Source organism: Saccopteryx leptura, chromosome 2 (genome assembly GCF_036850995.1).
Source record: "Saccopteryx leptura isolate mSacLep1 chromosome 2, mSacLep1_pri_phased_curated, whole genome shotgun sequence".
In the NCBI taxonomy this organism is placed as follows: Eukaryota; Metazoa; Chordata; class Mammalia; order Chiroptera; family Emballonuridae; genus Saccopteryx; species Saccopteryx leptura.
In genome coordinates, this window is record NC_089504.1 from 3237542 (window position 1) to 3252495 (window position 14954).

Sequence of the window (14954 nt, forward strand, 5' to 3'; positions counted from 1 at the left end):
CCTGATGCCCAGGAATGCACGCTGAAGGTCCAGGACGGGAAGTTCAAGCTGCAGGACCTGCTGGTCGTGCCCATGCAGAGGGTGCTCAAGTACCACCTCCTCCTAAAGGTGAGGACCCCCCCCACTCTCCACAGCCTCTGTCGGGGCCGGATTCGGGGGGAGTCCCCGGACAGGCCGGGACGACATAGGAACAAGTAGACCCCTGAAGTAGACCAATTACGGCCGTTGGTGCTCTGTGCGTGAAAGCTATGCAGTGTGAGCTAGGAACTGCTCAGCGTGTGTATGTGCGTGCGTGTGCATGCGTGCGTGTGTGTACGGAATGCTTACCACAGTAAGCGTACAAAGGCAAATTATGCCTAAAAGCTGTGAGGGAGCAGAGAAAAGGAAAGACAGAAGCCTTCCTCGCCCAGGAGTAAGGGACTTCCTGTGGCTGGCGACTTTGCCGTCTCCGAGCTCCCCGGCAGCCATGGTAGAAAGGGAAGTAGGAAGTCCGTCTGGACAGACAGACCCCGGGCCCGGGGAAGGCGGTGGCATCTGCCAGCTGCCGAGGGAGCTCTCGGTGGAGCCGCCAACCGCCTGTCTGCTCAGCACCTCGCTCCGTGCTGCCGAACGTCCTCGTGTCCTCTGTGAGATTCGGGGGTGCCCCTCCCCTGAGGCAGTGCAAGGGCCCCCTGCCTGTCTGCTGGACTTGGGCAGCTGGAACAGAGCTTGGGTTGGCGGCCGGGTCTCTGTCCCAGAAGGTGTCACCCTGTGCGCAGACACACCCAGTGCCGGGTGGGGGCGAGGGCAGAGGCCAGCACCCCCAAGTGGTGACCTGTGGCTCCCCTGTCACCCCTCCAGGAACTTCTGAGCCATTCCACCGACCGGCCGGAGAGGCAGCAGCTGAAAGAAGCACTGGAAGCCATGCAGGTGGGTAAACTGAGGCAGAGGCAGCCGGTACCAGCCGGGGGCTTAAACTATCAAGCCTGCATTCTTGGACTGGAATTGGGCTCGCTGACAAGCCTGGCTCGGTGACCGTGGATATGGACTTCCCTGGGACAGCGAGAGGCGGGGCAGGGGACAGTGTGGTGGGCGAGACCCGCCCCAGGGCAGAGAGAGGGGCAGCTGAGGGGCAGCAGGCCTCGCTTCCTTCTGCTTTCCCGACGGTCCTCTGGGGCCGTCACTGGTTCCCGGGCATTGGACTCAGTTCTGGGCCGCCTGGCCCTGTGCTGCCCACAGCTGCTTTTTTTCTTTTTTCTTTTTTTGGTATTTTTTCCAAAGTTAGAAGCGGGGAGGCAGACAGATAGACTCCTGCATGCCCCCAACCGGGATCCACCCGGCATGCCTCCCAGGGGGTGATGCTCCACTGCAATCGGAGCCATTCTAGCACCTGGGGCAGAGGCCATAGAGCCATCCTCAGCACCCAGGCCAACTTTGCTCCAATGGAGCCTTGGCTGCGGGAGGGGAAGAGAGAGACAGAGAGGAAGGAGAGGGGGAAGCAGATGGGCGCTTCTCCTGTGTGCCCTGACCGGGAATCGAACCCGGGACTTCCACATGCTGGGCTGACACTCGACTGCTGAGCCAACCAGCCAGGGCCCTGCCCACAGCTTCTAAGAGACCCACCCCACCCGCCACACCACCTCTCCCCTCTTCCCTCTGTCCCCGGAAGCCCGCTGTGCAGGTATGCCTCCCTCAGGAGAGCTCAGTTTGAGTCACACCCCTGCTCCAGAACCTTCTGTGGCTGCTCACTGCCCCCTGAGCCAGGCTCAGGCCTCTCTCCCCGGCATGCAAGCCTCCACAGGTGCCCCAGATGCCAGGCCAGCTCGGCCACTTCCCGGCCCCTAGACACCCTCCGTCCTTTCCCACCTCTGAGTGTTGGCTCGGGCTGGTCCCCTCCTTGACCCTGGCCGGGCCCAGCATACCCTCGGTCTTGGCAAAGGTGACATTTCCCGGGAGGAGTGGCCCTCTCTGGGTCCCGTCCCCCGATGCTCCGTGGCCCATGCTCAGAGCTCCTGAGCAGCCTCAGGCTTGTGCAGAACCTCACCGCAGGTCACGTGTGAGCCTGTGGCCTGTGTCACCGAGGCCGGAGAGGCTGGGCAGCTGGCCAGGCCGTCAGGTCACGTCTCTGCCTCAGTGTCTCAGCTTCTGCCCTGCCCTCGGACTCCTTGGAGGGACAGACAGGAGGCCCTGGAGGGGAGGCTGGAACCGGCCCCTGCCTCGGCCTGGCTTGAGAATCCCCCCCAAGGCAGCTCTGCCCTCTCGCTGGGCGGGGTCAGTGCTGCCTGCCTGCGCGGGTCCCCCAGGGTGGGCTGAGTCCCCCGGCCCTCTGTAGCGCTGGCTGTCCGGTCCAGTATGCTGTCCTCTGGAGTGCAGTGGACCCTGCCCCCTGGTGGCCATCAGGAGTCTGCAGCGCATGGACACAGGGCTAGCTGGTGGGGTTTGGAGGGTCTGGAGGCCGTGGGCTACGGGATGTCCACTTTCTAGATCCGAGAAACCGCTGATCCAAGTCTAGCTGACTGCTTTTTCTCTACTCTAACCGAGAGGGGGGTCATGAGGCAGGAGTTTGGGGTTCTTGGCCCACTGTTTGGGGTATGGTGTTGGGTTGGTTTTACTTTTTCTGCCTGTTTCATTTGTCAAATGGGGGTGGAGCGTCGTTACTCCCTTGTTATTTGGAGAGCCAGCCACCTCTGGTGGGCGGTTGAAGGTGCTTTGAAAACGCCCAGCCCTGGGTGGACCTGGGATGGGGGTGGGGGCGTGGGCCCCTCTCACCCTGCCCAGCGCAGGCTGGCTGACCCTGCCCCCACCCTGCTGTTTTCAAGGACTTGGCCATGTACATTAACGAGGTTAAACGGGACAAGGAGACCCTGAAGAAGATCAGCGAGTTTCAGAGTTCCATAGAAAACTTGGTAAGTGTGGCAGACTCTCCAAAGGGCGAAGGTTAGTTATGTCCATTTGTTTGTATTTTTAAAAATGACTCTCACGATCTCAGTATATATTAATATATGTATTTATTCAGTGAGAGGCGGGGAGGCAGAGATAGACTCCTGTATGCGCCCCGACCAGGATCCACCCGGCAAGCCCACTAGGAGGTGATGCTCTGCCCATCTGGGGCGTAGCTCTGTTGCTCAGCAACTGAGCTCTTAGTGTCTGAGGCAGAGGCCATGGAGCCATCCTAAACGCCCAGGGCCAACTTGCTCCAATCAAGCCATGGCTGCGGGTAGGGGGGAGAGAGAGAAAGAGGGAGAGGGAGAGAGAGAGAGAGAGAGAGAGAGAGAGAGAGAGAGGGAGAGAGGGAGAGAGGGAGAGGGAGAGGGAGAAAAGGGGGTGGTGGAGAAACAGATGAGCACTTCTCCTGTGTGTCTTGACCAAGAATCGAACCCAGGACATCCACATGCTGGGCTGATGCTCTACCACTGAGCCAACTGGCCAGGGCCTCGATCTCAGTATCGAATAAGTGGACACTGCACACATCCGCCAGCCGGTGCTCTGAGCTCAGAGCGGCCTGCTGCCAAGGGGCAGGCCTGCAGGAGGACGGTACTGACCACTACATCCTCCCTCCCTGGCCTGGACCGAGAACTCGCTTGGGTCTAAGAGGCCATGGCTCCAGAGGGGCCTGAGGCTCCTTCTGCTCCGTGAACCCCCGGCCCACCCTCGTCTCCACTGTCCCCAGAGGGACGTTTGTCCACCCTGTCCGGGAGCTGCCCTTGGGCTCTCCGCTCCCCCTTGGCCTCAATCAGGCATGGCCGCCACCTCCTGGGACCCTCGTCTCCACTGTCCCCAGAGGGACGTTTGTCCACCCTGTCCGGGAGCTGCCCTCGGGCTCTCCGCTCCGCCTCGGCCTCAATCAGGCATGGCCGCCACCTCCTGGGACCCTCGCAGAGGCTCCTCCTTGGGCGTCGGCCGAGCGGCTGTGTCCTGCCGGGCAGAGGAGCTGGGCCATCCCGGACAGAGACACTTCCTCGCTCGTGCCAGCCAGCGTCTTGTGGACCCACCGCGAGTCTACCCCACGGTTTCCCCACTTGTGCTCCTTGCCCTGTGGGTCTGGATCCGTCTGTTGTGGGCTCCGTCCTCTGCGTTGCGGGGTGGTGCGCAGCGCCCTCTGCCTACCAGATGCCGGTAGCACGCCCACCTTTGGGGAGCCCAGGGATGACAACGTGATGACCAGATACATCTCCAGGCTTCTCCAGATGTCCCCTGGGCCCAGAACGTCCCCTGACCGAGAACTGCTAGCCGTTTCCACTCTCTGGTCCCTGAACTTGGCAGCGTCCTGGTGAGTCTCTGTCGAAGTCAAGTCAACACAGACACTTTGGCAGAGGAAGCTCCCGGGTGTTCTTCTTGCCCATTCCTCACCCGCGGGGTCAGAAGAGCCCAGCGAGGACCGCCTCTGCACACGTGTGTGGCCTGGAGCACACGCATCCTGTGTCGTCGAGCGAAGGAGAGAAGAAGTTCCCAGACAGCATTAGGATACAACCCCATTTTTCTTTCTAGAACAAAGTCGGAACGCCCTGGCGCAGAGGAGGCTAGGGATAGACCTGGTCCGGACCGGTTCGCGGCACCGTCCGCCCCTGGTGGACCCTTGTCCACCGTCGGCGTCCTCTAGATGCCGTGTGATGGACGGGCGTCACATCTGAAACATGAAGAAAGACGATGTCTGTTTAAAAAAATAATAATTTTTTTTACGTATGAGGAATACACGTCCCTTAAGTAACAGAACTTATAACCGCCCGGCGAACAGGTGCGGCGTGCCCCCGCCCGCCTTTCCTGTCCGCGTGTACCACGCAGGGGGGACACCTCAGGAGACCGTCTCCGAATCAAAGCAGGGTAGCCATGACGCAAACCGACCGGAAGACGCAAATGAAATCTCAGCAAGCCGGGGAGGCCCTGGCAGAAACCACTTCCTGTGGAAGACGAGCCGTTGGCAGGACCCCAGGACCCGCGCCCCGCCCGCCCGCCCGCCCTGCATCTGATAAGCGCTCTTTGTTCGCTTTAACTTGGTTTTCGGGGCTGGGCGTCTGGCTTTTCCTACCAGGTCCCTGCTCTGGGCACACAGCACAGCGGCCGGCTGAAGTCACCCACCGTGAATCAATGGCTCTTTGTCCCCACAGAGCTGCCCTCCTCGGCGAGGCTTGGCGGGCTGGGTGGACAAGTTCCCCCTGTCATCCGCCGTGTCCCCTTGTTCTAAGCGCCAGCCAGGGTCCACCAGGTTCCCCCTGTCATCCACTGTGTCCCCTTGTTCTGAGCACCAGCCAGGGTCCACCAGGTTCCCCCTGTCATCCGCTGTGTCCCCTCGTTCTAAGCGCCAGCCAGGGTGCACCAGGTTCCCCCTGTCATCTGCTGTGTCCCTTTGTTCTAAGCGCCAGCCAGGGTGCACCAGGTTCCCCCTGTCATCCGCTGTGTCCCCTTGTTCTAAGCGCCAGCCAGGGTCCACCAGGTTCCCCCTGTCATCCGCTGTGTCCCCTTGTTCTAAGCGCCAGCCAGGGTCCACCAGGTTCCTCCTGTCATCCGCTGTGTCCCCTTGTTCTAAGCGCCAGCCAGGGTGCACCAGGTTCCTCCTGTCATCCGCTGTGTCCCCTTGTTCTAAGCGCCAGCCAGGGTCCACCAGGTTCCTCCTGTCATCCGCTGTGTCCCCTTGTTCTAAGCGCCAGCCAGGGTCCACCGGGTTCCTCCTGTCACCCGCCGTGTCCCCTTGTTCTAAGCACCAGCCAGGGTCCACCAGGTTCCTCGCACTGGGTTTCCGCCCCTGGTTTCTGCGGGAAACGTCCCCCTTGGGCTCGGGCACACCAGCCCTTTCTCCCGATGGGGGTGCTGGGACGAGAGGGTCCTGCCCTGGCTCTGGGGCTAACAGCCTCGCTCTTCCTCCCCAGCAAGTGAAACTGGAGGAGTTTGGGAGGCCGAAGATCGACGGGGAGCTGAAGGTCCGGTCCATCGTCAACCACACCAAGCAAGACAGGTGAGGGGTGTGGCGGCCCCAGGCCGGTGGCGTCCGGCGTAGTGAGGCGCCCGCACCCCCACAGGTCTGGAAACGGCTCTTTCGGTGGAAAGAGCCGCCTGCCCACTCAGCTTTGTGTTGCTCCATTTTAATTGTTTCCTTCCTTATCGGCAAGAGCGCTGGTGAAAAAAAACCAGCCAACGGCTGCCTTGCCCGTGGGGGTGCCCTGCCCGTGGCCGGCACTGGGCCGGGCATGGGGGCAGCCGGAGGCCCTGGCTGGCGAGCTCACATGTCCCTAGGAGCCAGGCAGACAGAATGACCACATGAGCTCTTTGCCAAATGACCAAGGGAGTGCCCGGGCGGGCGACAAGGACAGCACGGCTGACCTGGCGGGACTGGAGGACGTTGTTGTTCAGTCCTCCACACACACCTACTGTGTGTGAGACTGGGGGCCTGGCTGGGGTCACAGCACGTGTGGGTTTGGCCCCCACGGGGTCCCAGTCTAGTTAGTGGGAGATGGAGCTGGGCAGGGGGTAGAGGAGCCCACCGTAGACGCCTTGGGCCATGGGAGAGGGAGGTCAGGGAGGGCTTCCTGGAGGAGGTGTATGAGCAGACGAGACCTGGCTGAGGGTCAGCGTGAGAGGGCGAGTCAGGCAGAGGGCAGGGCTCGGGCTCTGTCCCATGGCCTGGGAGGCCAGTGCACAGGCCATGCTGATGGCCCCCTGGTCACGCCGTCGGGCCAGGTACCTGTTCCTGTTTGACAAGGTGGTCATCGTCTGCAAAAGGAGGGGCTACAGCTACGAGCTGAAGGAGATCATCGAGCTGCTCTTCCACAAGATGACTGACGACCCCATGAACAACAAGGATGTCAAGAAGGTGGGTCCTGGGGCATCTGGGCCACACCAAGCAAGTGGGCAGGTGGTCATGCCCACTGAGGGAGGAGCTGTGGGGTGGCCTTGGGAACAGGTGAAGCAGAGTGCAGGTCAGTGCTGACCCTGATTGGGCGGCTTCCCTTGTCAGTCATTCTTTCCTCACTGACTTCTGCCGAAGGTGGGCCCACTCTGCCCGGCCCTGCACTTCCCTGGCCTTGTGTCCTTGCATCTGTCCTGGGAGTAGGTGTGGCCAGGATCACAGCTCCCCAGTGCGGACACTGAGCAGGGGACCAGCCCCAAGTACTTGGCTGAGAGCCCGGGCCTTAGACCTTGGCCTCCTGCCTCCAGCCCACATTGACCCCTGCAGCAAGCAGGCCTTCCTGCCGCCCCACCCACCCCCTTAGGAAGGGGAGGGAGGCTCTGGTGGACTGTTGGACTCTGGTATCTGGCCAAATGGCTATGGCAGCTAGAGGTGGGGCCATGGCTGCTGAGGGGTGGAGCCATGGCTGCTGGGGGTGGGATCAGGACTTCTGGGGGTGGGGCCATGGCTGCTGAGGGGTGGAGCCATGGCTGCTGAGGGTGGGATCAGGACTTCTGGGGGTGGGGCCATGGCTGCTGAGGGGTGGAGCCATGGCTGCTGAGGGTGGGATTAGGACTTCTAGGGGCAGGGCCATGGCTGCTGAGGGTGGGATCAGGACTTCTGGGGGTGGGGCCATGGCTGCTGAGGGGTGGAGCCATGGCTGCTGAGGGTGGGATTAGGACTTCTAGGGGCAGGGCCATGGCTGCTGAGGGTGGGATCAGGACTTCTGGGGGCGGGGCCATGGCTGCTGAGGGGTGGAGCCATGGCTGCTGAGGGTGGGATCAGGACTTCTGGGGGTGGGGCCATGGCTGCTGAGGGTGGGATCAGGACTTCTGGGGGTGGGGCCATGGCTGCTGAGGGTGGAGCCATGGCTGCTGAGGGTGGGATCAGGACTTCTGGGGGTGGGGCCATGGCTGCTGAGGGTAGGATCAGGACTTCTGGGGGCAGGGCCATGGCTGCTGAGGGGTGGAGCCATGGCTGCTGAGGGTGGGATCAGGACTTCTGGGGGTGGGGCTATGGCTGCTGAGGGTAGGATCAGGACTTCTGGGGGTGGGGCCATGGCTGCTGAGGGTGGAGCCATGGCTGCTGAGGGTGGGATCAGGACTTCTGGGGGTGGAGCCATGGCTGCTGAGGGTGGGATTAGGACTTCTGGGGGCAGGGCCATGGCTGCTGAGGGTGGGATCAGGACTTCTGGGGGTGAGGCCATGGCTGCTGAGGGTGGGGTCAGGAGTTTGGGGGCGGGGCCATGGCTGCCGAGGGTGGGATTAGGACTTCTGGGGGCAGGGCCATGGCTGCTGAGGGTGGGGTCAGGACTTTGGGGGCGGGGCCATGGCTGCTGGGACAGGGCTGCGGTACTGTATGTACCCTATATTGTCCAGTCCTGCTTCTGCAGAGGCTTCTGCACACAGACCTCGAGCACTTGTGTGTGCAGCTCTGAGCAAGGTGAGGGGGCCAGAAGCCAATGTGCTAAGACCCCAGGCCCTGGACATTGAGCGTGCAGTGTAGACTGCAGGTGCCTCCAGGAAGAGCAACTGGGGGTGACCTGCCTCGCCCTGATGTCCGAAACAAGCTATCGGGGCCCCAGAGGTGGTGGCCTGAGGTCACGCCCCAGGCTCTGGGCTGGAGACACAGGGCCCTAGAACCTCCCCGTCTGGGAGGAAGGCCCTGCCCTGGTTGCCCCATCCCAGGGTGCACGGCAGGGGTCAGTGTCCTGAGCAGTGGTGCCCACCTTGGGGCCGGGCCGAGTCCTGTAATGACCCCGTCTCTCCTCTTCTTTCCTCTCCTCATGCTTTCTAGTCTCACGGGAAAATGGTAAGCACCTGGCGCCTCCCGGCGGCTTTTTACACCTCGGGGCCCAGGCAGCATTTCTTTCCTGAGCCGGGAATGCGGTCCTGGTGGACTGGGCTGGGCCCGAGGAGGGTCAGGCCCCTGGCTTTCTTCCTTCCCTAGCTTCTTAATTAGGGAGGTGGCATCTGTGCAGGATAAAGGACTTGCCCGTTACAGAGGGCGTCAGGTGAAGGTCCACCACCCTGCCTGGTGTCCCCTCGCTCCATTCACTAGAGGTCAAGGACTGTAGCTGGCCGGGGGGGGTGTCTAGTCCCCTTCTGTCATCCCTCCCTCTCTCCCTCCCTGCCTCCCTTCCTCCCTCCTCTCCTCATCTCTGGGTCCCTCCTCCCTCCTTTCCTTTCCCCTCCATCATTTCTAACGAACGGGCTCAGGTTTTTCCAAACTATTCTTCCTGGGCCCCTTTGAAAGCCCTGGAGATGGCCTGGCCAGGTGGGTGCTGAGGGCAGAGATGGCCCGGCCAGGTGGGTGCTGAGGGCATGGGGCAGCTGTGGGACTTTGTAGCGGGCTTCCCAGGCCCATAGCCATCTCCCCCACGTTTTTCTTTCTGTTGATCTCCTTCAGAGACGTGAGTTTTTTTAGCACTGCATTTAGGAAGTGAAAGTGAGTGGGTGGGTGTCGTGGGAGGGGTCTTGGGCGGGTTCTCGAATGCGGGCTCCCGAGGGACCCAGCTCAGTCATAGGGACAACCCCCAGCTGCACTAGCAGAGTTCAACTGAGGGCACATCGTGGAGGGGGAGGGAGAGGGGTCCCAGGGAAGTTTGTTGGAGAGGTGTGTACCTGCACCTGTGTACACACATGTGCAGACACAGGCCTGAGTGCCCTGTACACACACATGCATATACACATGTGTATGCAGGCATGGGCACATGCGCAGAAGTACATTGTACTCACGCACACGCACATGCACACTTGGGCACACGCAGGCATAGCCACACACACGTGTGTTCACTGTACACAAACACATGCCTGCACACATCTGCGTGGCCCAGTGACAAGCTTGCCCCGTCTCCTCCCACAGTGGTCCTATGGCTTCTACCTGATTCACTTGCAAGGAAAGCAGGGCTTCCAGTTCTTCTGCAAGACGGAGGACATGAAGAGGAAGTGGATGGAGCAGTTTGAGATGGCCATGTGAGTGTGAGGATCATGTGAGTGTGAGGGTCATGTGAGTGTGAGGATCATGTGAGTGTGAGGGTCGTGTGTGCTGGGCCGGAGCCCGGCTGGGTGCTGTTGGCGATGCTTTTTTTTTTTTTTTTAATTAATAGGCAGGGAGGCAGAGACAGACTCCCGCATGCCCCTGACTGGGATCCACCCGGCATGCCCACCAGGGGGCGATGCTCTGCCCATCTGGGATGTTGCTCTGTTGCAACCAGAGCCATTCTAGCGCCTGAGGCAGAGGCCATGGAGCCATCCCCAGCGTCCGGACCAACTTTGCTCCAATGGATCCTCGGCTGCGGGAGGGGAAGAGAGAGACAGAGAGAAAGGAGAGGGGGAGGGTGGAGAAGCAGATGGGCGCTTCTCCTGTGTGCCCTGGCCGGGAATCGAACCCAGGACTTCCACACACCAGGGCAATCAATACTCTGCTGCTGAGCCAACTGGCCAGGGCCTGGACTCTTTCCAGTGAGGGCTCATGCCGATGCCCAGAGACTGAGATGGGCTCTGTCACCATCAGCCCCACTTCGATGGCATCCTAGCTAGTTTACATTCTACCTGGGCATGAGGGCCCTCCCTCTGTCACCGGCTGTCCCAGCTGGGCTAGCTAACTGCTGCCCCAAGCTTTGCACGCCTGCCAGGCAGAGTGATGCCAGGTGGACCCGTGGGGACCCGCACCCTCAGGACCTCACAGGCTGGTGGATTATCACCTCTTTATGGTACCCACAGAGCTGGTTTTCCCATGAAACCTAGAAGTAGGGGCCTCATTATATCCAACAGGGAAAGGTCATCAGCGGGTCATAGGGTGTCCTCACTCAGACACGTTGGACCTGAGGCCGGGTGCCAGGGTCCCTCGTGCCCTCAGACCCCACGGTCAGGTGGGCAGGTGTGCTGACCTCCCAGCCCTTCCCGTCTGGTGAGGTGGAGACGGAGGAGGGCCAGGCTGTGGGGTTATGGGGAGGGTCAAACGGGACACGTTGGGGACACGTCCGCACAGACAACCGTCAGCCCACGGCCACCTCCACGTGTGCCCCTCGGCTCAGGGGGGCCGGTTTTCTCCCCAGTGTTGTTGTAAACGGTTCTGAGTATTCCCACCGCCGAGAGCGCGCGGTGGCGAGCGCCCTCCGATGTACCTGCTGGCTTGGCCACCGCCCTGCCGTTCTCTGCGCCCTCTGAGGGTGGATGTGTCTCTAGGTGAATGACAGATGCCGCCCACGTCCCCTAAGGGCTTCGGGGCGCCTGTCGTGGGCTCCGGCGCACTGTTTGTTCAGGGCATTTCATTCCTGCCCGTTCACACGAGGTGCTGACTGAGTGTTCACCTGTGGAGTCTCCACACGGCCGTGCCCACCCTTAACCCTCTCCTTCGCCCAGGTCGGCTCTCACGCCAGCGTAGCGCATTTCAGCGTCCCCACTCAGACCCCCACCATAGCTGGGTGTCACGGGCAGCCCCAGGCGCTGCGTCCTGACCGAGCCAGGCTGGTGTGGGGCTCAGGGGGCCGGGCATCTCCTCTCCCTCCGGGCAGGTCAAACATCAAGCCTGACAAAGCCAATGCCAACCACCACAGCTTCCAGATGTACACGTTTGACAAGACCACCAACTGCAAAGCCTGCAGGATGTTCCTCAGGTGAGGGGCCTCCTGTCCCTGCCCCCTGCCCAGCCCCCGAGGCAGCTCAGTGCTGCGTGTGCCCTGTGTCCCCATCGCCCGCTGACCACCTCCCTCCACCACCCCCAGGCTGGGCTCCATCAGTGTCAGATCTAGGTGCCCAGGGCTGGCTGCGTGGATGGTAGAGCAAGGCAGGGCTGTCCTTGAGGAGAGCATCACTAGGCTGCACGTTAGGGTGGGGGTCCCGGAGGCCCAGGGCTGTGAGGGGTGGGTGGTCTGTGGGCACAGTGAGGCGGGCCTGGTGCGACTCTGGGGTGCGGGGGTCCGGGCAGCCCCCGCCTCACCTCCACCCCCTTCCCCTGCCACAGGGGCACCTTCTACCAGGGGTACCTGTGCACCAAGTGTGGCGTCGGGGCACACAAGGAGTGTCTGGAGGTGACGCCTCCCTGCAAGATCAGTGAGTACCCCCCACCCCGTCCGTGGGGCAGACTCAAGCCCTGGGGGCTGGTCCTCGGGGCCGCACGTCACACCCTCAGCCGAGGGTCCCGTTGCTACCCTCCTGGCCCTGGCTGAGTGGTTACATGCTCCTTTCCTGCCGTGGTGACGCCCCGGAACAGAGATGAGGAAACCGAGGCTCAGAGAGGGGAGGGCCCCTGCCCGGGGTCACAGTGTCAAGGGGCAGGGGGCCTGGGGATATTCCATGCCAAACCCTCCCTCCTAACTGCTCCGTGGAGGGCTCCTCTGCCTCTTCTGTGTCCCCTGCCCCAATGCAGTAAACGGCTAGAATCTGCCCTGGAAATGGACCCAGCACGTTCTCAACAGCTGCCTGGAGGTTTCTGATCCTGGGTTCTGTGCACCCGGAGTGCCTGGCCCTCCTCAGCTACAGCCGTGGGGGTGGTTCATGCCTGCACACACACACACAGGCCTGCACACACACACAGGCACGCACATGCACATGCACACGCACACACATGCCTGCACACACACACATGCCTGCACACACACACACAGGCCTGCACACACACACAGGCACGCACATGCACATGCACACGCACACACATGCCTGCACACACACACATGCCTGCACACACACACACAGGCCTGCACACACACACAGGCACGCACATGCACATGCACACGCACACACATGCCTGCACACACACACAGGCACACACGCACACACACATGCCTGCACACACACAGGAACACGCACGCCCTCAGAGCAGTCACAATGTTTCCCTTCTTGGTGTGCCCATTTGTCAGATGGGGCAGGCTGAGGCTCAGAGAGGGAAGGGGCTGGAGCCCGCCTGGCTGGCTGGCACCTGGGCTACTGAGGCTCTTCTGAAACATATTGGTTTGTGGGGAGAGGAGGGTACCCAACCTGGAGCAGCTGGACAGGCAGCCAGAAAGCCCTAGATGGTTCCGGAAGGTTTTATAGCCTCCACGGGCAGGTTGCATAAGGGGGCAGATGTTAAGGCTTCATTCTGAAGCAGAGGCCACAGGGGCCAGGGGCAACAGCGAGGACCAGCCTGCTTGCTCCCCGTTCATGCTGTGGATGGCCCACACCCCCTCGTCCCCATGAGACGGTGACGTCGAACTGCGGTCCCCACTCGGGGAAGCTTCCCTGAGAGGCGGGCTCGCTCGCTCCAGGTAGACAGCGAAACACAGCAGGCCAACGGGTCACCCCCGACACCACCACCAAGAAGAGAACGTTCTGTCCCTTTCCCATTTACTGTGGAGTGCTGGCCCAGTGTCCTGAGAGGGAGCGGGGGTCCGACAGGTCAGCCCAGCCCCCTGGTCCTCACCATGAGCCCGTACAGCCCACTGCAGCCCAGTCCAGATCCGGTACTCCCTCCAGTCTCCTCCCGGCTGGGCCCCCAACACCACTTTACAGCTGCTCCCATCCATACTGCCCCCTTGTGGCCGCCTGTCCCTCCGTCACCCTGGCTGACTGGCCTTTTTCTTCCGGCATTGTGTCCTTCTGATCCTAAAAGTCAAATGCTTTGTTGTCAAAAATCTGGAGGAGAAAAAGTAAAAGACGGCCCCAGAAGGAAATAAATATCAGGAAATAACCCGAGACAGCGTGTTGGTATGAGGTCGGGGGACGCGTAGAAAGTGCAGAGGACACGAGGACAGCACACTTGTTGGCCAACGCGCGGCCTGCCTTCCGTCGTGAATGCGCACCCCACCCCCGGTCTCGGCGCGTTTCTGTGATGTTGATTATATGTGTGATTGGGCTCTTACCAGATAGACGGTTTCGTATCTTGTGAAACGGAAACTGTTGTGAGCACCTCCCCCCATGTCACCGAAGCCCACGGTGGGCACCTGGTTTTACTTTAAGGAACCTCTGGCTTCCACGGGGCATTGCACGGTTCCTTTTCTTGTCGCTCTGCTGGGACGTGTCTGCCCCCGTCTCCTGGCCGTGTCCTCCGGATAGTTCCAAGCTGCTTCCTGTCCCCATGTTCTCGTCCTTGGTTCTGGGCTGGGCTCTGGGCGGCTCCTTTGGCCTCTGTCCGCTGGGTGTACCTCTGGGCTCTGTCAGTGGCCCCAGCCAAGAAAGGCTGACCTGTTTGCTGTTCCGGGTCCAGGATGTCCCTATGGAGATCCCTGGTCAGGACAGAGACTTCCGTGTGGGCACCGGCCACGCTGCCTGCCCCTCCCTGCCCGATGCCCAGCGAGCCCGTGACCTCTGTTCTGCAGGGTCTGCCCCGTGAGTGTTAGATGGTGCTGGGATCACGTCAGCCGCACGCGGCAGCCGCTGTGGCCCTGGCGTTGCCCCGTGGGGAGGTGGCAGACCAGCTTGGCAGGTGGCGGGGGCCCCATCTGGCCCTGCGTCCTCCCTCAGGGCACGCAGGCAGGAGGGAAGAATCTTCACCTTCCGTCTGATCAGCTTGGGCCCGTGTCCTCAAGCATCCTGGTACCTGTGTGTCTAAGACGAGGGTGTCAAGTAGGCACGATTGCACGGGGACCAGCGTCTCCTTGTCACTTGTCCCCGGCGGGCATCACTGGTTAGTTGTGAAATCTTCCCTTTGAGCCCGGGCTGCCCCAGTGCCCAGGCAGGAAAACCTGTCTGGCATCGAGTCTGATTACGCGGTTACATTCACCCGTGGGCCCCTGACACGGGAGTTTGGAGTTTGCCATTAGACGTAACTAACCGGGCGGCTCTCGTGGTCACCAGCTCTGCGTGTCTAGCCCGCGTCTGACCCGAGCGGCCTGGAAGCGCACCTCTCTCACGCTGTGGGCGAGAGCCGCCCGGTCCGCGGTGCGGGCGGCGTGCCCTCTAAGGCCCAACATGCTTCCTTTTCAGGTTCGCCTGCAGACCTGGTGAGTCCGCCAAGTCACGCTCTTCCTGTGGCCCTGCACCCCGCTCACCCAGTGTGCCCAGCAAGGCCCTACTGTCCCAGCTCCCGGCACGCCTGGGGCCCTGATGGCGGCCGCCCTGCCCGCTTGCCCAGTGGCTAGCTCACGGCGGTGGGGGTCCAGCTTTGTGCCGTG

At 61.7% G+C, this 14954-nt stretch overlaps 1 protein-coding gene across 1 annotated transcript in view; it reads left to right on the forward strand.

Annotated features, from left to right (window-relative positions):
* VAV2 (vav guanine nucleotide exchange factor 2) overlaps nucleotides 1-14954 on the forward strand; it is a 111207-nt gene that overhangs the window by 82098 nt on the left and 14155 nt on the right. Inside the window, exons 12-20 of the mRNA XM_066366757.1 lie at nucleotides 13-108; nucleotides 841-909; nucleotides 2799-2885; nucleotides 5844-5929; nucleotides 6652-6784; nucleotides 9725-9834; nucleotides 11379-11480; nucleotides 11828-11916; nucleotides 14767-14783. Of these exons, the coding sequence (XP_066222854.1) occupies nucleotides 13-108; nucleotides 841-909; nucleotides 2799-2885; nucleotides 5844-5929; nucleotides 6652-6784; nucleotides 9725-9834; nucleotides 11379-11480; nucleotides 11828-11916; nucleotides 14767-14783 (789 nt within the window). The remainder of the gene's footprint in view (nucleotides 1-12; nucleotides 109-840; nucleotides 910-2798; nucleotides 2886-5843; nucleotides 5930-6651; nucleotides 6785-9724; nucleotides 9835-11378; nucleotides 11481-11827; nucleotides 11917-14766; nucleotides 14784-14954) is intronic.